General features: G+C 36.9%; 4 protein-coding genes and 1 long non-coding RNA gene across 13 annotated transcripts in view; 4 read left to right on the top strand and 1 right to left on the bottom strand.

Annotated features, from left to right (window-relative positions):
• The window catches only part of LOC127523967 (CMRF35-like molecule 5), a 67,819-nt gene extending 44,790 nt beyond the window's left edge, over nt 1–23,029 (top strand). The window contains exons 1-7 of one of the 2 annotated variants that reach the window (XM_051915220.1): nt 18,912–19,049; nt 19,224–19,550; nt 19,733–19,837; nt 19,940–19,999; nt 20,102–20,200; nt 20,330–20,376; nt 20,616–23,029. In XM_051915220.1, coding sequence (XP_051771180.1) covers nt 19,010–19,049; nt 19,224–19,550; nt 19,733–19,837; nt 19,940–19,999; nt 20,102–20,200; nt 20,330–20,376; nt 20,616–20,693 — 756 coding nt within the window. In that variant the 5' untranslated portion in view covers nt 18,912–19,009 and the 3' untranslated portion in view covers nt 20,694–23,029. Of the gene's footprint in view, nt 1–18,911; nt 19,050–19,223; nt 19,551–19,732; nt 19,838–19,939; nt 20,000–20,101; nt 20,201–20,329; nt 20,377–20,615 lie in introns of those variants that run through there. The other variant, XM_051915219.1, reaches the window with a different exon arrangement.
• The window catches only part of LOC127523958 (transcription initiation factor TFIID subunit 1-like), an 86,268-nt gene that overhangs the window by 53,691 nt on the left and 8,817 nt on the right, over nt 1–23,760 (top strand). The gene's annotated exons all lie outside the window — the stretch shown is intronic.
• Nucleotides 1–23,760, bottom strand: part of LOC127523943 (B-cell receptor CD22-like) — an 80,390-nt gene that overhangs the window by 18,356 nt on the left and 38,274 nt on the right. The window lies entirely within an intron of this gene.
• Nucleotides 1,479–9,812, top strand: LOC127523972 (uncharacterized). 7 transcript variants are annotated; one of them, XR_007932981.1, is made up of 8 exons: nt 1,479–2,164; nt 2,963–4,376; nt 5,379–7,571; nt 7,683–8,009; nt 8,133–8,165; nt 8,272–8,367; nt 8,617–8,672; nt 8,800–9,812. It is a non-coding gene; the product is annotated as an uncharacterized LOC127523972 (long non-coding RNA). The 7 variants fall into 7 exon arrangements; XR_007932976.1 differs by having other exon boundaries at nt 1,489–2,164; nt 5,379–7,556; XR_007932978.1 differs by having other exon boundaries at nt 1,497–2,164; nt 2,963–3,070; nt 4,251–4,376; nt 5,379–8,009.
• LOC127523966 (CMRF35-like molecule 1) lies at nt 12,625–14,865 on the top strand. Its single transcript, XM_051915217.1, has 6 exons — nt 12,625–12,774; nt 12,903–13,229; nt 13,354–13,386; nt 13,493–13,588; nt 13,838–13,893; nt 14,021–14,865. Exons 1-6 carry the CDS (start codon nt 12,732–12,734, stop codon nt 14,291–14,293), a joined length of 828 nt encoding a protein of 275 aa, XP_051771177.1. The 5' UTR covers nt 12,625–12,731; the 3' UTR covers nt 14,294–14,865.

Consider the following 23,760-nt stretch of genomic DNA (forward strand, 5'->3'; position numbering starts at 1 on the left):
TAGCAGCAGATCCTTTAAGTCCTGTAAGTTGCTGGATCGGACTTGTTTGTTCAGCACATCCCACAGATCTGGGGAATTTGGAGGCCAAGTCAACGCCTCAATCTCGTTGTTGTGCTCCTCAAACCATTCCTGAACCATTTTTGTTTTGTGGCAGGACGCATTATCCTGCTGAAAGAGGTCACAGCCACCAGGGAATACCGTTACCATGAAAGGGTGTACATGGTCTGCAACAATGCTTAGGTAGGTGGTACGTGTCAAAGTAACATCCACATGGATGGCAGGACCCAAGGTTTCCCAGCAGAACATTGCCCAAAGCATCACACTGCCTCGGCCGGCTTGCATTTTTCCCATAGTGCATCCTGGTGCCATGTGCTCCCCATGTAAGAGACGCACATGCACCCGGCCATCCACGTGATGTAAAAGAAAACAGGATTCATCAGACCAGGCCACCTTCTTCCATTGCTCCGTGGTCCAGCTCTGATGCTCACGTGCCCACTGTTGTCTCTTTCGGCGGTGGACAGGGGTCAGCATGGGCACCCTGACTGGTCTGCGGCTATGCAGCCCCATACGCAACAATCTGTGATGCACTGTGTATTCTGACACCTTTCTATCAGAACCAGCATTAACTTCTTGAGCAATTTGAGCTACAGTAGCTTGTCTGTTGGATCGGACCACACGGGCCAGCCTTCGCTCCCCACGTGCATTAATGAGCCTTGTCCGCCCATGACCCTGTCGCCGGTTCACCACTGTTCCTTCCTTGGAGCACTTTTGATAGATACTGACCACTGCAGACCGGGAACACCCCACAAGAGCCCCACAAACCCAGATTATACAAACACAGAGCCAGTCGACACAGACTCATACACGGATGTAGTTTCAACACAAACACAAGATCGGATCTACACAGAACTGGACACCAGTAGACAGAGTCACATGTACCAGAGTCTTACAGCAGATTCTGTTCAAGAGTCGATCTATCAGACTATTGATCACTGAATCTTTATCAACAGCCGTCATTAAAACCCCAGATTCCTCTGACAGCTACGATAATCCAAACTCTGTCAGCATCAAAAGTTTTTGTGTTTTAACAATAAAATAAAACAGATGCCTTTTGAGAGCAGAAAAGTTTTAGAATGCAAAAAAAAAAAAGTATCTTGAGATGGTATTTTAGTTATTAAATATAATACAGAAATCATTCACATTTGTCTCAGTATAGTTTTGTGAAGCAGTAATTATTATAAGGTAATAATAATCTCTGTTGTGTTTATCATCTTCACTTTGCTGCATTTGCATTGGTATTTTTGTCTCACCATCTAATAAACATACATAACCCTTCCCATGTTGTTTCACTGAAAACAAGTTTGATTAGATTATGCAATTTTGCTTCAAAAAAGTAGTCTACGGAGCCCCGCACATGACATTCAAGAAAAAAAAATTACATCATGTGCACGATTTACTAATTCGTTAGCTCGATTTACTACACGTTTTAGTAAATCGTGCGCACGATTTAGTAAATCGAGGGAACGAAATATAAATTATGCGCACGATTTAGCCTACTATTTTTTTCCTGCATGTCATGTCCGGGGCTCCGTAGTAGTCTACTGGAAAACAAGACATAAATACTGATGAAGGAAATGTTTTGCAGTGTCAGTCTGCACAGTTAGTTTTTATTTGGGGCCCTCTGCTGGTCACGAGCGATTAAACCACTCAATGTGCAACACACTTCTTATCAATAAAGTATGAAATACAATATATTATTACCTTATGAAAATTAGAACTTTGAGAAGATTTTTTATTACTTTTTTTATTATTTTTTTTTTTTTTTTGGAGCATCTTTATAAGTGTAAAATGGACTTTCCTAATTTTGTTTAAATGTTTGTCCCTGTTCAATCAATTATAATACAGAAAAGAGAGGACTGCAACCTTTGGAGGTCTTTTATACTGGTGAAAAGTGGGAAGTTGATTACATTGAGAAATCTCAGTTGAACTGCCTTTGTACAGCTAACGTCTTGTTTTGGGGTTGAGAAACGGTCCCAAATAGAAACAAGGAAGTGACAGAAAGACTGACAGACAGACACGGTTTTATACTTTGCAGAACAACAAAAACGGTTAAAACCATTCAGAATGTGGAAAGCAAGAGTCTTCTGTTTCTTCATCTGTACAGGTGAGTTGTAGAGATCGCTTTACAATAAAACAATAGCATCTTGATTTCAGACTAACTTCAAAACTGTCTGCATAAGTGTTGGGGAAACTGCTTTGAAACTGCAGTTTGGTAATTATAGTTCAAGTAATGCTTAATGCATTTCTGCTACACTATACTACTACTTAATCTACTAATAAAACTACTAAACAACTACTAAACTACTTGGTAATTATAGTTTAAGTAATGCTTAAAAATGCATTACTACTACTTAATCTACAAATAAAATACTTTTTTTAAAACATAATTTATTGCACATAAAATTAGGATCTCAGTTAGGGAGGCAGCATCTGAACAGATCAGTAAATACCACAGCAAAACATTTATTTAACTATTATTATATTGTTAACCATGAAAGCCTATTAAATAATATTAAAACATTAATGTGTATATCACATTGAAATGTGAAATGACATGTCACGCTGAATAAAATGAATCAGTCAGACTTTTTGGTTGAACAGTTCATATTTTGAACGGTGTCTTTGCTGTTAAACTGTACTAAGTAGTTGAACAACAATAGGACGATTGCTTGGAAAGCACAATACTGTCACGTCACTGCTAGGCGTTGCTAACTGCTAGTCAAATAATCAGCTACTAATCATCTTAAATACTAATAATCGTAAATTTGCCCACTGTCATTTCACTTGATGAACTACAAAGGGAACATGATTATGGACGTAATTTACTGCTACTTATTTCTGTCGATATTTTACAGAAATCACGATTCAATATCTAACGTTAGTCATTTAATTTCGTTTCCAGACTGTCTACTTTACATTAGTTGTGCTGTGATTGGAATATGAGGGAGAAGACTTTTCACGTCAGAAACCCACCTGGCTACGAGACAGCAAGTACTTTGGCAGATTAGGGGTGCGTTTCCCAAAAGCATTGTGTAAATAACCATAAGTATATTTTGTTATAGAAAAGGTGATTGTCTTTTATTTTGAAATTTCTGTAGTGAAATGGTTGACTTCCGGTCTTAAGCTACGCGCATTTGTTTTCCTGTGGAAGCGCGCGCGCCCTGGCTAGCGCAGTTTATAGTATATAGCTTGTTAGCCCAAATACGGCAATAACTTCGACACGGAGCCATGGTAAATGTCAAATTCATACTTGCAGCCCCTCCGAAGAGGCAAAGGGTATGTTAAATAAGTTGAGATATGAGCATTTTGTCTGTTAATATGTTCGTTTTGCACAAATGTAAGACAGCAGTATATTAACGATGTTAGCTGATCAGTTACATGTTTTATATACATTTCAGCTCTTACGTTGGTGATATGGTGAATGGATTAAGGTTCATAAAGGATTAAATATCATAAAACCATCAGTAAAAGTCTCATCCTTGTTCGGGGGCATGTAACACATTGTTAGCCATCTAGCATCGCAAGTTCCGTCGTTACTTACATAGTTCAACAATTGGGTGTTTCCCAAAACCATCGTTCAAACGAACATTCGCAAACTGCATCGCAAACTTGTGTGGTTGGAATGACAGCTCTCGAGCTGTAGTTAGAAGCATAGTTTCTTGTTTTTATGACATGTGGACTTAATAAATCGTTATCTTGAGCAAAATAAGCAAGCTGACACTAAGTACAATGTATATATTTTATTTCATACAAATGTCATTTATATGTTTTAGTTTGTCAAAAGATTTAAAGCACTGTTTTTGGAGAGTGCGCATGCGCATACGTGCTCTAGTATGTCAGAACAAGCATTTGATTTAATCTGGAAATAAAGCAAAATAACTGAGGAAAGTGAGAATTAGTCCTCTAATGCCAAGTCCGTAATTTATAGCAAAAAATCTAGCATTAATTCGATCTCAAACGGATTCATTTAAAGAAGTTATTACTCACCACCTGCGTGACGTCATTCACCAACGTGGTTGAACGACAGGTTTGCGACAATACGGTTTCGGGAAACAGTCGTGACTAGCTAGTTGATTTGTTCAACGATATCGTACTATGGTAGTTCAGCAGCGAGTTACATCGTTGTTCGGGAAACGCACCCCTGATGGATTCTTCTTTGAGAAACTGGTTCAGACCGCTGAATTCAACAGGTGGGCCAGACAACTCATCCGCGTGCGTTCTCACCGCCGCCATCTTTGGACAGATCTCAGATGATTCTGGCTTATACACACTGCTGCCTGATCCTGATACTCAAATACAACTAACTGTCAGAAGAGGTGAGAGCTCATTAATATTAATAAGGTCTATATATATATATATATATTTTTTTTTTTATTTTTTATTTTTTTCCCACACACATCCCAGCTAACAAATATGTTATAAGAAAGTTTTGCTAAGTTATGAAAACGTTATTTCTGTTCTCTGAAAAATGTCTTAAAATGTACTTTTTTATTATGTGAACATTAATGGAACGTTACATTTTGCAAACATTATAGGATTATTACTTTTGAATGTTCTCTGAGCGTTCTAAAACAAGTGAACATTCTAAAACAAGTAAAAAACAAGCATTTAAAAATGTTAGATGAGCCTTAAACTAAAATGTTCAAAAAAAAAAAAAACTTAAGATGAACAATATATAATGTTTGTGTGCTGACATTAAAGGGTTAGTTCACCCAAAAATGAAAATTCTGTCATTAATTACTCACCCTCGTGCCGTTTTACACCCGTAAGACCTTCGTTGATCTTCGGAACACAAATTAAGATATTTTTGTTGAAATCCGATGGCTCAGTGAGGCCTACATAAGGAGCAATGACATTTCCTCTGTCAAGATCCATAAAGGTACTAAAAACATATTTAAATCAGTTCATGTGAGTACAGTGGTTCAATATTAATATTATAAAGCGACGAGAATATTTTTGGTGCGCCAAAAAAAAAAAAAAAAAAAAAAAAAAACTTATTTAGTGATGGCCGATTTCAAAACACTGCTTCAGGAAGATTCAGAGCGTTATGAATCAGCGAATCAGGTCTTACGGGCGTAAAACGGCATGAGGGTGAGTAATAAATGACAGAATTTTCATTTTTGAGTGAACTAACCCTTTAAGGACAATTTTAAAGACCGATAATTTTGAGGAAATACTCTGTTAATGTTGCTGGAAGAACGTTTGTTCATAACTTTGAGAGAACCTCACCTGTTCCCTGTTAGCTGGGATGACTGAATGCTTAAGTCATATGGCTGAAGGAGCAAATCTTGAAAGTTTCATGTTCCTTCTCTGCACAGGTGAACCATAGAGACCCACAACATCATTACCAAGAGGTACCAGAGTAAACCAGGAAGAGAATGTTTATTTATCCACACAAAAAACTACTCATACAATATAATTAACTTAGTTCAAATTGAACGAACAGTCCTGCAAATGTCACAACACAGAACTGGACCAAAAAAGAGATCAGGGTGATCCGTCTGTCTGTCTGTGCATCATATTTAGAGCAGAGCACCGGTGGTGTGAGGACCCTATTGTAATTGCTCGGTCTATTATTCTTCTTCTCTGAAACTAATCGCAATTTCGAGGGCCTAAACATGCTTGAAAACTCAACTTTGCACATGCATCAGAAGTGGTGAAAATTTACATATGATATGGGTTTCAGAATTAGGTGTGGCAAAATGGCTTGATAGCACCACCTACAAAGATTTCAATTAAGTGCCCTTCACGCTAAATTTCACGAATGAAATTCGGTACACACATGTAACAGCCAATACCTACAAAAACGTCCCAGAGTGCAAAATCTATAAACCCAACAGGAGACTTACGATATTTAGAATTTTCCCAGCAAAATTTTGGTAGTTTTTGACATTTCCAGACATTGTACTTTAATGAACTCATCAGAATAACATCATATTTGGTCAGTCTAATCTAAAGGCCTTTGCGACATTAAATTGCGAAGATCTAGAGTTTTCTCTGAAGGGCGTGTCCGCGGCGGCCTGACAAAATTCGATGTTTCGCCATGAAACAGGAAGCTGTTGTAACTCAGGCATACAATGTCCGATCTGCCCCAAACTTCACGTGTGATAAGGGTCCTGGCCTGAAGACATTTACATGCAAATATTCAGTTAGTCATAGTACCACCTGCTGGAAACAGGAAATGGCAATTCACTCACAGAAACACATTTAAATATGCCATGAAGTACCAAACGTGGTAGAAACATGTTAAATCATGCAACACTTGGCTAAACGCTAAAGTATTAACGCCACGAAACAGGAAGTTGTTGTAACTCTGTACACACAACTTGTAACTTGTTGTCTTTGCAATTGACCCCTTGTCTACTTACATGATGTATTTCCTGTATTTGGCTCAAGCTTTCAAGTAGGTGTGAAGACTGCAAGTGTGTGTAGAATTTTTGATTACCCGATGGGACACACTTATAGTCTTGCAAAAAATGCAAGCGTTTACAGCTTTTTTTTAATTATTATTTTCAATACTTTGCATTTTAAAATACACTTCTAAATGTCTTCTAAACTGTCATTCTATTGTTCATTCTATCTTATCCATATCTTTTAATTACACACACACACACACACACAAAGCTAGTTGTGTCTTTCTACAGGTGAGTAGGCTAGAGGAGACTTCCTCTTTTCTACACAATCTTCACTCACGCTTAACAGCTATTGTGTATTTTTTTATCTCCAGTATCTGTGTCTTATCACACCAGGATCAAGGTCTTCAGGATTAATAGAAAGTTATAGGCAGATGAGTTTGATCAAGGTTGGAGCTTTTTTTTTTTTTTTTTGCAACTTCACTGTATTCATTATACACTGATCACACAGCTTATTTATACTTGAGAAACTTTATAGTTAACAGTTATACACGAGATGCAAAAGAAAGAGTCTCTCATGAGATCTAAATTAATTTCAGGTTAGTCCAGCACCTTATTTGTTGCTTTATCATAAAATTAAAATCATACAATTTTTAATTAAAGGCACAATTTAAAATGATTGATTGTCACTGCATTAGATAATAAAACATCAAACCATTTTTTCAGATTAAACGACATCGGGCAAACATGATGAGTTAAGTTAGTGAAGAGAAAAGATCCTGCAGAGTCTGTTTGATATTTTATCCAATGCAATAACATTCACACATTTTAAAGTGTCCAAATACTCTCTGAGGCCACATGAAAACATGACAACACTATAAAATACAATGTTATGATCTGAAGCTGTGGTTATATTGTTTTGAAATGCACAGTAAGGACATGGTGTAGTGATGGATGTGGAAATGAAGGTAAGGAGGGGAAATGAAGGGAAATGAAGGGAAGTTAAGCATTGCACCATACTTTGTGTCAGTACGGAAGATAGAGTTGTTTTCCAATGTTCAAGGATTTTATGTAGTCAAAAAGTGCCGTAAAGCTTCACCATGTGGAGCTTTATTCTTCTTCTCTGGTCCTGGATTCGTATCGGTGAGTTCAAGATTTGTATGTGTGACTGTTTTACACTTCTGATTTTCACTGGTCTTGTATTTTTACAGCAGTATTTCTTAATACAATAAATATGTTAATCATGGCTAATGATATTTGTGTTTTCAGCTGTTGTTGTAGGAGCTTCAGAGACAATTATAGGATACAGAGGAGAGAGAGTTGAGATCAGATGCTCATATGAATCTAGATATGAATCAAATTCAAAGTATTTTTGTAAAGGGGAGTGCATCATTGGAATTAAAAACATCATGGTTAAATCAGGATCTCCAGCTAAAGACGAGAGATTCTCCCTGACTGACAACACGACGAACAGAGTTTTCACCGTCACCATCACTGATCTGAGAACCGAGGATGAAGGCAAATACTGGTGTGCTGTGGAGAGGACTTTGTCTTTAACTGATGTCTATTCAGAGATTTTGTTGAAGGTTAAACAGGGTAAGTGATTCATGTGACTTCTGCTAATTGAACTATAGTAGTGTGGCCTAAATTCGTATTTGAATTTTTTTTTTTTTTTTTTTAACAACTCATTTTTAATGACAAGCACATGTGTTTCATCAGGTTCATTGACTCAAACCACTTCACCTGACACAAGTAAACACCTCTCCACATCTCACAGCTGATATTTCTCTCATGTAAACCTCTTTCATTTAATCCTGTGAACCAGTTAAGTAGTTTATTTTGTCTTTTGTATTTTCAGGTTCATTTGGTATCATCATCACAGGAGTTTTGGTTTTGCTCCTGATAAGTGCTGTATTGCTTATTGTGGCCGTACGAAAGAAAAAGCAGACTTGTGGTAATATTTTTGAATGATATATGGATACATAAAATCTACATTACGCCAGTGAATTCAGACACTCTAGACACTTTATAGTCCTTAAAACTCAGATTCAGATTCAAGTTCAGATTTTTTTTAGTCCGATTCTTGCTGTGTAAATAAAACAATTGAGACGTTGACACAATGTCTGGATTCAAGCTGACATGAAGAACTGAATTCAGATACTGGAAGAAGTTTTGAAACTTAAATAACATTCATCTGTCACAGGTCTGTTCTCCTCCTTCACCGAAGGGCTTCATTTGACATTAAGAAAAGGAGCAGAGGTGAGTCAGGATCATCTTCATTGAACATTTCCATCATTATAAACTGTAGTTCTTCTCAAGTAATAGTCAAGGTTCACTTTCTTGCTCAATAATGATGAAGCAATCATTTCCTTCTTCACATTTACAGAATGAATATGATGAAGGGAACCCGACTGTCCTGCCGAACTCACACACAGCTCAAAGTGATAATATTTCTGCAGAAAATGAGTTTCACAGACCTGTGAACACAGAACCAGCCGACACAGACCTCGATTACACAAATGTTACTTCTGCAGCGACAAACAGTCAGAATCTGGATCAGATCTACACAGAACTCAACGCTAGTAAACAGAGTCACATTTATCAGTGTCTTAGAGCTGATTCTGCTAGAAAAGAGTCGATCTATCACAACACTGATTGAACGATTGACTGAACACTCGTACTCATACTGTAAAGAGCGATGTTCACTAATTAGGAAATGGCTAATCAGCACAATGACATCATGACACGACTGATCGGCTGATGACCTCGCAAGAAAACAAACTATCTCAGTCAGGAAACACTGTTTGAATGGCCGTCAATGGAGAAAGATGCTGTTGAACCCATATAGTGTAGTTACGACATCTACCAGCAGAGGTTAATTGGTTCCTGCTAACCAGCTAAACCTCAACCACTCGGCAAGAACAGCTTTTGATTGAGAATTTAAATAACTTTTTTTAGTAGTGTTGTAAAGTCAGAATCAGAAAGAGCTTTATTGCCAGGTATGTTTACACATATGAGGAATTTGTTCCTGAAGCTTCCACAGCACAAACAGAATGACAGTGACAAGACACAGGTAATACAAATAATAAATATAGAACAAGTAAATAGGAAATAACAATATAACGGAGGCCAGCTAGTAGTCACTGTGCGAGTCAACCTCAGTCCTCTGATCTCAAGAGATGCTCTAGCGACTGACGCTAGAGGTTGCAGCCTTTAGCCTTTAGCCAGAGTGTGTTGAGTAGGACCTGGGTAGAGGGGTTATATATACATATAAACATTTAAAAATACAAATTTACAAAAATCGACAATAGACGGTATATGTGTGTACCGGTATGTTATGTACAAATGCAAGGAAATGTAAATAAGTATGGTGTGATAAATAAATAAATAAATAAATAATGTTGTGTATTACTCATGGTTATTGCCTAGAGGGGACATTAAAGGATTAGTTCACTTTCAAATGAAAATTAGCCCAAGCTTTACTCACCCTCAAGCCATTCTAGGTGTATATGACTTTCTTGTTCCTGATGAACATAATCGAAGAAATATTAATAAATATCCTGACGCATCCAAGCTTTATAATGGCAGTGATAGGGTTCAATGAGGATGAGCTAAAGAAAAAGCTTCAATCCACATCCCTCATAAATATGTGCTCCACATGGCTCCGGAAGGTTAATAAAGGCCTTCTGAAGCAAAGTGATGCATTTGTGTAAAAAAATATATCCATATTTAAACAAGTTATGAAGTATCGACTTTCCACCAGACCGCCTTCCGTATTCAACATACGCAGAAAGTGTAAAACTCTTGCCGTTCACAAAGCTTACGCTACGTCATGCGCCTTCCCTATTAAAGTTACAGAAAAAGTGTAATTGACGCGACACCAGTTTACACTTTCTTTGTAACCTGTATACGGAAGGCGGTCTGGAGGTAGCTCGATATTTGACTTGTTAAATATGGATTTTTTTTTTTTTTTTTTACACGAATGCATCGTTTCACTTCAGAAGGACTTTATTAACCCCTCAGAGCCGTGTGGAGAACATATTTATGATGGATGGATGTGGATGGAAGCACTTTCTTCAGCTCATACTCATTGAACCCTATCACTGCCATTATAAAGCTCGGATGCAAGTAAAGCTTGGGCTGACAAAGTCTGTTTCGCCATGAAACAGGAAACTGTTGTAACTCAGGCATACAATGTCCGATCTGCCCCAAACTTCACGTGTGATAAGAGTCCTGGCCTTGGCTAAACGCTAATGTATGCGATTAACGCCACGAGACAGGAAGTTGTTATAACTCAGGCATACAATTGCTCTGTCCAAATAGCCACACTTGCGGTCTTTGCACTTGTCTACTTACATGATGTATTTCCTGTATTTGGCTCAAGTGTTCAAGTGGGCGTGAAGACTGCAAGTGTGTGTAGAGCTTTTGATTACCCGATGGGACACACTTATAGTCTTGCTCAAAATGCAAGTGTTTACAGCTTTAAAAAAAAAAAAAAAAAAAAAAAAAAAAACTATTTTCAATACTTTGCATTTTAAAATACACTTCTAAATGTCTGTTCAGTGGTCGCTATGTAACTAACAGAAGACACAATTTTAAAATTATGGTGCTTCTTTAAGTGATAAAAAGCAGTTGCAAATGATGTGCAAAATACACATAGCCTACTCATCTTTGCATCAATAAAATGTGCAACACTTTATATTTTACTACCAAATTATATGTAATATGTAATTATTTTAACTTGCAGTCGAATGTTTTCCTTGACATCTCGCGATTTCTGGGCATGTGAGTTCCCGAACATAATGCATGATGGGATACGCTTAACCTCGAATCCCGCTCCGAAGCTGGTAGCAGGAAGTGTGGCAAATACAAATGACTGACGTAGTCCTCCTATATTGATATACTTAAATGCATATTGCCCACCGTGCTCTGTTTTACTAAAGCCACCAGGTGGCAGTGGCACGGGTGCGAGGGCCCTTTCATCGCTGCTTGCAGCTTTAATATTATGTCTGTTCTTGGTACAGTTCATTCTATCATTCGTTTTGTTTATCTTTCATACTGTCTGTGTGTCGTACGGTCTTCTATGGTTGATTCTTTTATTGGTTATTCTGTCTTTGTTCAGTCTGTTGTTCGTACTGTCTATAGTTTGTTGTTCATTCTATCATTCTGAGGTTTATTCTGTCATTTGTTCACTCATTCCACTTGTTCATTCTGTCTGTTGTTTATTCTGTCTCTCAATCATTTGTTCCTTCACTCAGTCATGTTTGTTATTCATTCATCCTGTCTTTTTTCTGTCTATTTGCTCATTACACCATTCAGTTTCAGTTTCTATTTTCCAATTATTTGTTCATTCCTTCATTCATTCAGTGGTTCGTAATGTATATTTTTTCTCTCTGTCATTTGTTCATTAATTCTGACATGTATTCTGTCATTATATGTTCATTCATTCCACCATTCATACTTTTAATCATTGGTTTATTGTAACTTTCAGTCTGTGGTTTGTACGTTCTTTCTTTCTATCTCATGTTCTGATCTGTATTGTTTGTTCTATTGTTGATTCTATCTTATCCATATCTTTTAATCACACACACACACACACACACACAGCTAGTTGTGTCTTTCTACAGGTGAGTCGGCTAGAGGAGTCTTCCTCTTTTCTACACAATCTTCACTAACTCAAGCTTAACAGCTATTGTGTATTTTTTTTTTATTTTTATTTTTTTATCTCCAGTTTCTGTGTCTTATCACACCAGGATCAAAGTCTTCAGGATTAATAGAAAGTTATGAGATGCAAAAGAAAGAGTCTCTCCTGAGATCTAAATTAATTTCAGGTTAGTCCAGCGCCTTATTTGTTGCTTGATCATAAAATTAAAATCATACAATTCTAAATTAAAGGCACAATTTAAAATGATTGATTGTCACTGCATTAGATAATAAAATATCAAACCAATTTGCTTTTTTTTTTCCTCAAGAAACTGATTAAATGACATCGGGCAAACATGATGAGTTAGAGAAAAGATCCTGCAGAGTCTGTTTGATATTTTATCCAATGCGATAACATTCACACATTTTAAAGTGTCCAAATACTCTCTGAGCCACATGAAAACATGACAACACTATAATATACAATGTTATGATCTGAAGCTGCGGTTATATTGTTTTGAAATGCACAGTAAGGACCTGGTGTAGTGATGGATGTGGAAATGAAGGGAAGTAGAAGTTAAGCATTGCACCATACTTTGTGTCAGTACGGAAGATAGAGTTGTTTTTCAATGTTCAAGGATTTTATGTAGTCAAAAAGTGCCGTAAAGCTTCACCATGTGGAGCTTTATTCTTCTTCTCTGGTCCTGGATTCGTATCGGTGAGTTCAAGATTTGTATGTGTGACTGTTTTACACTTCTCTGATTTTCACTGGTCTTGTATTTTTACAGCAGTATTTTTTAATACAGTAAATATGCTAATCATGGCTAATGATATTTGTGTTTTCAGCTGTTGTTGTAGGAGCTTCAGAGACAATTATAGGATACAGAGGAGAGAGAGTTGAGATCAGATGCTCATATGAATCTAGATATGAATCAAATTCAAAGTATTTTTGTAAAGGCGAGTGTAGCTTTGGATTTAAAATCATCATGGTTAAATCAGGATCTCCAGCTAAAGACGAGAGATTCTCTCTGACTGACGACACGACGAACAGAGTTTTCACCGTCACCATCACTGATCTGAGAACAGAGGATGAAGGACAATACTGGTGTGCTGTGAAGAGGACTTTGCCTTTTACTGATGTCTATTCAGAGATTTTGTTGAAGGTTAAACAGGGTAAGTGATTCATGTGACTTCTGCTAATTGAACTATAGTAGTGTGGCCTAAATTCGTATTTGAATCATTTTTTTTTTTTTAACTATCAACTCATTTTTAATGACAAGCACATGTGTTTCATCAGGTCCATTGACTCAGATCACTTCACCTGACACAAGTAAACACCTCTCCACATCTCACAGCTGATATTTCTCTCATGTAAACCTCTTTCATTTAATCCTGTGAACCAGTTGAGTAGTTTATTTTGTCTTTTGTATTTTCAGGTTCATTTGGTATCATCATCACAGGAGTTTTGGTTTTGCTCCTGATAAGTGCTGTATTGCTTATTGTGGCCGTACGAAAGAAAAAGCAGACTTGTGGTAATATTTTTGAATGATATATGGATACATAAAATCTACATTACGCCAGTGAATTCAGACACTGTAGACACTTTATAGTCCTTAAAACTCAGATTTAGATTCAAGTTCAGATTTTTTTTAGTCCGATTCTTGCTGTGTAAATAAAACAATTGAGACGTTGACACAATGTCTGGATTCAAGCTGACATGAAGAACTGAATTCAGATACTGGAAGAAGTTTTGAAACTTAAATAACATTCATCTGTCACAGGTCTGTTCTCCTCCTTCACCGAAGGGCTTCATTTGACATTAAGAAAAGGAGCAGAGGTGTGTCAGGATCATCTTCATTGAACATTTCCATCATTATAAACTGTAGTTCTTCTCAAGTAATAGTCAAGGTTCACTTTCTTGCTCAATAATGATGAAGCAATCATTTCCTTCTTCACATTTACAGAATGAATATGATGAAGGGAACCCGACTGTCCTGCCGAACTCACACACAGCTCAAAGTGATAATATTTCTGCAGAAAATGAGTTTCACAGACCTGTGAACACAGAACCAGCCGACACAGACCTCGATTACACAAATGTTACTTCTGCAGCGACAAACAGTCAGAATCTGGATCAGATCTACACAGAACTCAACGCCAGTAGACAGAGTCACATTTATCAGTGTCTTAGAGCTGATTCTGCTAGAAAAGAGTCGATCTATCACAACACTGATTGAACGATTGACTGAACACTCGTACTCATACTGTAAAGAGCGATGTTCACTAATTAGGAAATGGCTAATCAGCACAATGACATCATGACACGACTGATCGGCTGATGTCCTCGCAAGAAAACAAACTATCTCAGTCAGGAAACACTGTTTGAATGGCCGTCAATGGAGAAAGATGAACCCATATAGTGTAGTTACGACATCTACTAGCAGAGGTTAATTGGTTCCTGCTAACCAGCTAAACCTCAACCACTCGGCAAGAACAGCTTTTGATTGAGAATTTAAATAACTTTTTTTAGTAGTGTTGTAAAGTCAGAATCAGAAAGAGCTTTATTGCCAGGTATGTTTACACATATGAGGAATTTGTTCCTGAAGCTTCCACAGCACAAACAGAATGACAGTGACAAGACACAGGTAATAAAAATAATAAATATAGAACAAGTAAACAGGAAATAACAATATACATACACACAAATTTACAAAAATCGACAATAGGCAGTATATGTGTGTACCGGTACATTATGTACAAATGCAAGGAAATGTAAATAAGTATGGTGTGATAAATAAATAAATAAATAAATGTATAAATATTGTTGTGTATTGCTCATGGTTATTGCCAAGAGGGGACATTAAAGGATTAGTTCACTTTCAAATTAAAATTAGCCCAAGTTTTTACTCACCCTCAAGCTATCCTAGGTGTATATGACTTTCTTGTTCCTGATGAACATAATCGATAATATCCTGACACATCCAGGCTTTATAATGGCAGCGACAGGGTTCAATGAGTATGAGCTAAAGAAAAAGCTTCAATCCACATCCATCCATCATAAATATGTGCTCCACACGGCTCCGGAGTGTTAATAAAGGCCTTTGGTGTAAAAAAATATATCCATATTTAAACAAGTTATGAAGTATCGAGTTTCCACCAGACCGCCTTCCGTATTCAACGTACGCAGAAAGTGTAAAACTCTTGTTGTTCACAAAGCTTACGCTACATCATGCGCCTTCCCTATTAAACTTACGGAAAAAGTGTAATTGACGTGACGCCAGTATACACTTCTTTGTAACCTGTATACGGATGGCAGTCTGGTTCTTATAGTTCTTATAGTGGTATGATTAAAGACAACTTTATTGTGTGAATTCACAGTAAAACAAGAGCAGTAAATTCCTGTGATGTCAGCATCATTTTGCTGTTGATTAACAGTAATTTGTAAGAAAATGACCCAGCATGCATTCATTTCACTGTAAATTTCTGCTACCGTAATTTATTGTAAAATAATACTCTTTAATTCTGTAAATTCCTGGCATTTTTTTTTTTTTTTTTTTTTTTTTACAGTGTGGGTTAATTTGGACAGAAAGAGGTTTAGGATTATGGTGTTGAAGGCCAAACTGAAATCCACAAATAGAATCCTCACACTAGTCCCTGGTTTGTCCAGATGTTTCAGGATATGATGCAGTCAACATGGGACTGATGTGTGGAGATGCTGTACATGTAATAGATTTACACCAAGAGCTGTTTTTTTCTAAAACACAATTACACATCTAAAGGAATGGTAAGGTCAAAAGCCAGGTCATTGTGTTTTTCATAGGATATGTTTCCATCCACCTATTTTTTGGAATATTGGAAAAAACCTGCATGGAAATGCGAAGTTGTGCATTAAATGTATGCGCTCAATTGAAACTTTTTATCAGATATGAAAACATGCGCATAAACTATGATGGCAACATATTTACCGAATAAATTCCTCGATGCACATCAAAAAAGTCATGTGACTTTGTGATGGGACGGCATAAGTGGACTAACCAGCGGATCGATCTTGTTGCACAGCAGCTGTTTGGTCATTCTGTAATCTCTGAGCCAAAGTCTGTCGTCAAAGTGGTTTGGTATAATTCCCTCCCAGAACCGTCTTATACGACTGCATTCTCAAACAGCAGCATCTTCCTCTAAAAGCAAGACAACTTTTTTGTGTTTCATCTGCACGCTCTGAGGTGCAATTAATTTATTATATACAAAAATTATTATATACAGTGGCTTCTACTGCAGCAACTTACAGTTTTCTTAGTGATGTTTACCGTCAGTTAATCAGGAAGTGATCATTTTGTTCTCTTCGTCTCACTGATGAAAACGCTGCTTTATTCAAGTGTTTTATGCGATATTCCAGTTTTGTGCATGAGTAAATTCACAACTTTGGATAGAAACAGCTATACATGTACTTAGTCTGTCATATCGGTCATTATGAAGTCTTGACAGTCGTGCATCACTGCGCCATTATCTTGTTTGTTTCTGTATCCTCAGCGATGCAATAAAGATGAAGTAATATTGGTTCATTTTCTCATGTTGTCCATCAGAAGTCAGAGAAGGAATCAGTTGCTTTACATCCTCAAGACTTTTCTTCGGGCACAAAGGAATATGTTTGTTTGGTTGTTTGTTTCCACTGTTTTAGGCATTTTTCATTCTGAGGTACTCTATACTTTAAGAGCTGTTTCTATTAGATTTAACCCAGAAAACAGTGGTCGGCAATAGGCGGCCCGCGGGCTAAAACTGGCCCACCAGCAATAATATCTGGCCCGCGCCCGCAGCCAGATTATTTTAATAGCGGCTGGTTCTGAAATAGATCTTCATCTCGTGGTGCCGTCTAATCTATTATCAATGTGTCTACACGCGCCGCGCCACAACAGCTAAAAGCTGTCTACACTGAACGCGACAAACCGACCGTTGCAAAGCACTTGGACTACATCAGAAATAGAACGGGGAATCCGTTTACTGTCGGGAATGTGTTGCGTCGCTCCACGCCGCGTCCAGTGTAGACAATATCATTTTAATGGGTTCTATTATCTTTTGTAGTGTCCTGTCGCACCGCTCACGGCCGGTGTTGATGTTATATTCTTTGAAATACAAAGTAGTATCAAACAGTGACAACTTCATTGCAGATAAGACACACCGGCTTTGCGTTCACAAAACTAGGTAGGACTAGGATGAACGCATAGTTGTCTTTCCATTCTACTTTGTATGCCCTATTTCGCTGACAACTTTCCTCTTTAGACTCTTTGATAGTGCCATCAATGAATATACACTAACAAGAAGTGACACTCAATAGAACGTTCCATTGCAACACCGGCGCCCAGCAGCAGCCCTGCGTTTCCGCCATTTTGGGGTGAAAGCAAGTCGGCAGCCCACTAGTTTCTATGGCAATATCAGCTGCTTTGTTAAAAAAATAAATAAATACATTAAAGCTGAAATCCAACTTGAATGATGACAACACAGAATAAAATACTATCTAATACTATCTAATGTCCATTAAAGTAAAAGTGTCCAAAGTGTGAATTATGCGATAACGGACACAGTAATGCATCATGTATTGTAAGATCGTAATGTTTGTAGCGTGATCCATTAAAATCCGCTTCTGATTTGGCAGTGAAATTCGCCGATTCCGGGTGCGTAAGATGTGAAGGATTCTATGGTCCAGTTAGTATTTTCACCCCATAATGGCGGCCGCGCTACTGGAGCGCCATCTAGTGGCTGTTGCCCAAAATGTATCAAAGTGGGTTCTAAGCTCTTTGGTGCCATTTTCTCTCACCAGCTAGCTTAAATGTTAACATCACTCTGCACACGACATAGCTAATAGCATACCTCCATCATGCAAACTATTAAAAAAAATGAACTTTAGTGCGTGAGGACGCCAAGGAATAATTCTGAGTGTAAAAGTAGGCTACATCAAATAATTATTACAATAAGTTAGGATCATTGTGTAACAAGCAAATTAAAATTATACACATTTATTATTCACAATATGGAAAGAGGAAATAAAACATAGCTCGTTAACATGCCATTAATGGACTTATTCAAGTTATTTTTATCCATTCTGCATCTCCCACGTATGTGTGTGTTTTAGCAAGGCGGTCTGTGTTGCAAGTTGGTGAATGAAGATACTTGCCAGGTTACATTAGTTTATCCAGTGTAAAACCCGGACACCACCACACAAATGTGGCTTTTTTGTTAATGACTGTCCTACTACATGATTTAACACAGAGTAACAGCTTACCAGTTACAAAAGACACTGTTACAGTCTTTCACAGGCAATTCTAGTTGCATTTTTCAATTAATTTCTTAAATTATCCTTTGACCATGCTCTGGCCCACTATCTAGTGGCAAAATTTTTTTTTAGCTCGATGCCAAACTTAATTGCAGACCCCTGCCATAAAAGTTTCATTGGCATCAATTAATGTATTCAGCTTGATTCAGTGATATTAGTATTTTATAATAATTAGTAATATTTTAGACTTGAATAAAGCCAGTTCATTTAGATTTACCATTCTTTCTAGTGAAGGCCTTTTGACACTCAATGTAATGAAAGACACAGTATTTCACCAAAAGAGATCTAAAAATATGATATCCAGTGCGTGCAATTTTATCAAGTGTGTTAAAATCAACGCATGTGTTTGTAAATACATATTTGAGGTGATTATAGTGAGTTTACTGTTGAACATGAGAGGAACACTGTACCACGACTGACCTGTGTATGACACAAGTGAAACATCACAATTGTGCTCTTCTATGATGTCCTGTAGAGCTGATGTGGTTAGAGATACAGAAAGGGGAAGGAAATGTTCATATCAGTACCTGGTTCCACATTGTTCACTCAGTACAGAAGAGAACGACAGTAGCGTTTGTCACACAGAATTTGGTCTTTTATTTTAGTGAAACGCTTGTCAAAGTTCATCATGTGGGACGTTCTGCTGCTGTTTTCCAGCATATGTACAGGTGAGTTTGAGACTCTGAGCTCTTTTACACACAGTTTGACATGATCTCTTGATTTTCCACTGTTATCACATGATCATCAGACTCATATGGATGATCTTTGTAAGTTATTATTCTGGCCTGCTAATGTCTCTTACTCACACATAACAGCTCTATATAATGATATTTGTGTTTCAGCTGTTGTTGTAGGAGCTGCAGATACAGTTACAGGACACAGAGGAGAGAGAGTTGAGATCAGATGCTCATATGAATCTGGATATGAATCAAATTCAAAGTATTTTTGTAAAGGCGAGTGCTTCATTGGATTTAAAAACATCATGGTTGAATCAGGATCTGCAGCTAAAGACGAGAGATTCTCTCTGACTGACGACACGACGAACAGAGTTTTCACCGTCACCATCACTGATCTGAGAACAGAGGATGAAAGCAAATACTGGTGTGCTGTGGAGAGGACTTTGTCTTTAACTGATGTATATTCAGAGATTTTGTTGCAGGTTAAACAGGGTAAGTGATTCATGTGACATACAAATGTATCTATAGTAGTAATGTAGATGTAAAACTGTCAGCAGCTTCATGTTATTATATAGTGGCCAATAAACTGCTTAATTCATGGTTATATGCAGATTTCAGATGAGTGTACTAATATATAAATGTAATAACTTTAGATTTTTCCTTTCAACCTTCAGGAGAAAAGGCCACTGAAGTTTCAACGATCAGCTCATTTTCAGTCAGGAGTGAATCAGAAATGAATCCGTCCAGCAGAATCACAGACCATCAGATCTCCTCAACAGGTCACTTCATCTCTTTCTCATACCCTTCCTCTGTCAACATCTTTTAATCATTTAATATTCTTTATATCTGGATGATGTCTGTTATTTCCTCACCGGACACAGGTGAACGTCTCTCCACATCTCACCGTCCGTCAGAACAGGAAGTGAAAGATCTGACTGATGGTTGTCATGGCAACATGATTTTCAATAAGCCTCATATCTTATGATTTAGTCTCTTATTTTTATTTTCTGATTCCTCTGACTGTTTCCTCTTGTGTTTTTCAGGTTTAGTTGTGATTATCGGCACTGCAGAGGCTTTGGTTTTACTCCTGATAGCAGTTCCACTGATTATAGTGGCTGTACGAAAGAAAAAGAAGAATAAAGGTAATATTTTACACGAAATATTTGGATGGGTTTGGCATGACATGCATGAGCACTGAAATAAAGGATCTTATAATTATGAACTATAAGATAATTGAAGAAGTGAGTATCTAACATTGATCTATTTCACAGGTCTGCTGTCGTCCGTGGAAGAGTTTAATCCAGAGTTTTATGAACAGGTGAGTGATCAGAAACTGATGATTATGGTTATTTATTGAACTCAAGGTGTTTTACAGCAGTAATTTTGTTAGCAGTTTCTCTGAAACAGATTTTGTTTCTGGCTCAACACAACACACATCTTCAGTACTTTGACATTGAATCTCCAGCAGATTGTGTGTGAATGATTATATTTATGTGTTAAAACTGTAAATAGAGTTATTTTCTCTGTTAACTAACTTAATGTTTCCTGTGACTGTAGATCAGCGACGCTGGACGTCACTGTAATCCAGCGGACAGAGACACAATAACAACTGTATTTTACAGCCGTGGTTCATAAACTATAATATAGTTATAGTCTGTTTATTAGTTCAGTCCTCCCTCGGTCTCTCTCTGTTTGTTTCTCTGGTTTATAATTTATATTAATGACCTTTCAAAAGTAGCTGCATATTCTGATAAATCATTGCAAACCACTTATAAATATCACATACTTTTTTTTGTCTTTTAAAACAATGCTAATGCGTAGCTTTATCAACATAATACTCAAGAAGAGTCGATCTATCAGCATTGATCAAACGACTGACTGATCACAGAAGCCCCATCAACAAACGATCAATAAACTGCTTCATGTATCGAATGGTCCTAAATAATCGTGTAGGTCTAAAATATGTAAAAGAGTGTAAATATGATCTCTTTATCTTTGTCTTAAACTCAAGTAAACATGCTGTAAAAAGTGATTGGTGAGTGGCTAATCAGGAAAATGATGTCATGACAGCACTAATTAGCTGATGACATCACATGAAAACGAGAACAGACAGGACGAATGTAAGGCCATTTGATACTTTAAGAGCCTTTACAGTAATATCATAAAATATTTACAATTTAAATATCGCAAACGGGGAAGAAAAAATGGTTTGAATGGCCGTCAGTGGAGAAAGATGCTTTTGAAGCCATATGGTGTAGTTACGATATCTACCAGCAGGGGTTAATGGGTTCTTGATAAACTTTAACAACTTGGCAAGAACAGTGAGAAGTTCACTGGGCAGCCATCTTGACAAATTTGATAAATTAGCTTCTTTTTTCTTCAGCCTCAGTAATGCAATGAATATACAGTATGGAATTGTAATATACTGTATATGGTTTGGTTCAGTCAATGTTTTATTTTCATATGTTGTCCATCAGAGGTCAGTGTGGAGAGTTGCTGAAACTCACTGTAGTCTTTAATTGCACTGAAAAAAAGCTAGTTTCATTTGGCATTAAAAAGCACATTAAAGTTTTACTTAATACATTTTTTTTTTTTTTTCAGGCTGAAAGGAATAGGTTTAATGAAAGATGCATTTTCCATTCTATCATTTGTGGTAGGCCTATAAAAAACTCTGTTGTCATGAAAAGGAGCGCATGAAGCGTTTTGGTACAAAATGACGAAAGAGATTTTCTAAAAATATTAATGGTCCAAAGTTATTTTGATTTGCTTTCCATTATGACACAATACACAAAAAAAAAAAATATATATATATACGCACTTACAGGCCTTTGACCTTCATCGTAAGAGACGAGCATTAAACGGAAAATCAGCATTTATATCAGTGGCGAGCGGTGACATTTTTTACTGGGAATGCTGAGTGCTCATTCGCTCCCCTTTTTCCCCAGTTTCTTCTCCATATGCAAATCAATGGTGTATAAAGTTTAAAAAAAAAAAAAAAAAAGATCTTTATACCGTTCCTTTTTGTCAGCATGTCTGTTCCTCTTTGAAGTGTCAAGATGTTCCTCAACAAACGCAAAGATGCGATCAGACTTCCCTCATTGTCTTTGCAAGTACTCAGCTGTTTTCTTCATTTCCCTTACACAAAAACTAACATCAGAGCCCTTTGATTGGAGTATGTGGAAAAGCACGTCTGTATGAGAGAAAACATCAGAAAAAAAGCTCCAATAGAAAAATAAATTTGGGGTTTTGAAAATCATGCAAAAATCCCCCAGTCGACAGAATGGATGTTTCGTCCCAATCTAATGGGTTGTTCACTATGTAGAACTTTTGCCTGCACGCCATTTAGTTCACCCGACATGACAGACGCACCATCATATGTTTGGCCAACAAGCTTGGAGCCGCTTTCATACTGCTATGGCAGAAAAAAACATGTTCTGCTAAGGCAGCGGTTGATCAGACAGCACTCATGACAAACATAACCAACTCCACCTGATCATCTTTTCTCTTTGCTTGTCTAGGTGGTATAACTCAGTTACAGCAGTCAAACAAAATCTAATAATAAAAAGTCAAGGGTCAAGAGCCCAACTAAAGCAAACACTGATCTCCATGATGGTGAATTGAAAATTGTGATTTTCTCCTTTGGTCATTCTGCTTGTTATCATCAGTATCTTCAATAATGGTCAATCATCACTCAATCAATCACTTAATTATTTCATTAACTTTAACACTGTTTCAGTGTTCATTTAACACTCTTATTTTAACACTCTTGAGTGTGGTCTCACATGTACTGCCAGGAGAGTTCATTTAACCCTGGAGTTATTGCTGTGCATGTTTTGAAAGTGGAGTATAAGAAAAAGCAGGGGATGTATGCTTATGATTATTATGATTATTCTTTAATTATTATTTTATGGTTATTTACATGATTAATCCTTTCAAACATATTATTCTTGTATAAATCCATTTATGAATGATATTTTTGTCTGTTGTATCTTTTGATATAATATACGCATACTCATATATCTTATTCAAACCAGACTTCTGCTTTGACAAAGTACATGTCTGAATTCTGCTGTCACTTCTCTAAAAAGTGAGACATGTTCGCCTGCACAAAGTCTGGCATCCGGTTTAAAATTAATTGCTGCATGAGTTTAGCATAAATTCCAGACATGGTGAAGATACGTATTAGGCTCTCGCTGCTTCTATAGTGTTAAAACCACAATGTTTCACTACGCTGGCAGAATATAAAACCAAGAGGCCAGAGAAGATTCTTAGAAAATATATTTTTGACATGATTAACATACTCTTCCTGATCTGATCTGAACTTTAGCATTAATATTGGCAAAGCTCGTGCACTGCAGGAGCTCTTGCCTCTCGCTCGCTCTTCTTCCTTTGCTCTCCTGAAACATTATTTTACTTGAGATATTTGGTTAAGGACTTGTTTATTGTTACTTACTTATTATTAAAAGCCGATTATTACTTACAAATTGATTTAACAATTCATGATTTTATTGTTTTTATTATGCATTTTATTACTTACTTATATAATAAAGAATAAAATCATTTTTGATTCATTACTTCTCCATCTGACTGGATCTCACTGAATCAGAAATATATATATATATATATATTTAACATGTTAAAGACAAAACAGAAACAGAAAGGACAGGAAACGGGTTGTGGTTGGTGAATTCACAGCTAATTT

The sequence above is a fragment of the Ctenopharyngodon idella genome, chromosome 12 (assembly GCF_019924925.1).
Source record: "Ctenopharyngodon idella isolate HZGC_01 chromosome 12, HZGC01, whole genome shotgun sequence".
Taxonomy (NCBI): Eukaryota; Metazoa; Chordata; class Actinopteri; order Cypriniformes; family Xenocyprididae; genus Ctenopharyngodon; species Ctenopharyngodon idella.

What these genes read in the sequence shown, in the direction of transcription:
- LOC127523966 (XM_051915217.1), top strand. Translation starts at nt 12,732, where the DNA reads ATGTGGAGCTTTATTCTTCTTCTCTGGTCCTGGATTCGTATCG. An exon ending in CTGGTCCTGGATTCGTATCG is followed by an intron (nt 12,775 to 12,902) that starts GTGAGTTCAAGA and finishes TTGTGTTTTCAG; the next exon opens with CTGTTGTTGTAGGAGCTTCA. An exon ending in AAAGAAAAAGCAGACTTGTG is followed by an intron (nt 13,589 to 13,837) that starts GTAATATTTTTG and finishes CATCTGTCACAG; the next exon opens with GTCTGTTCTCCTCCTTCACC.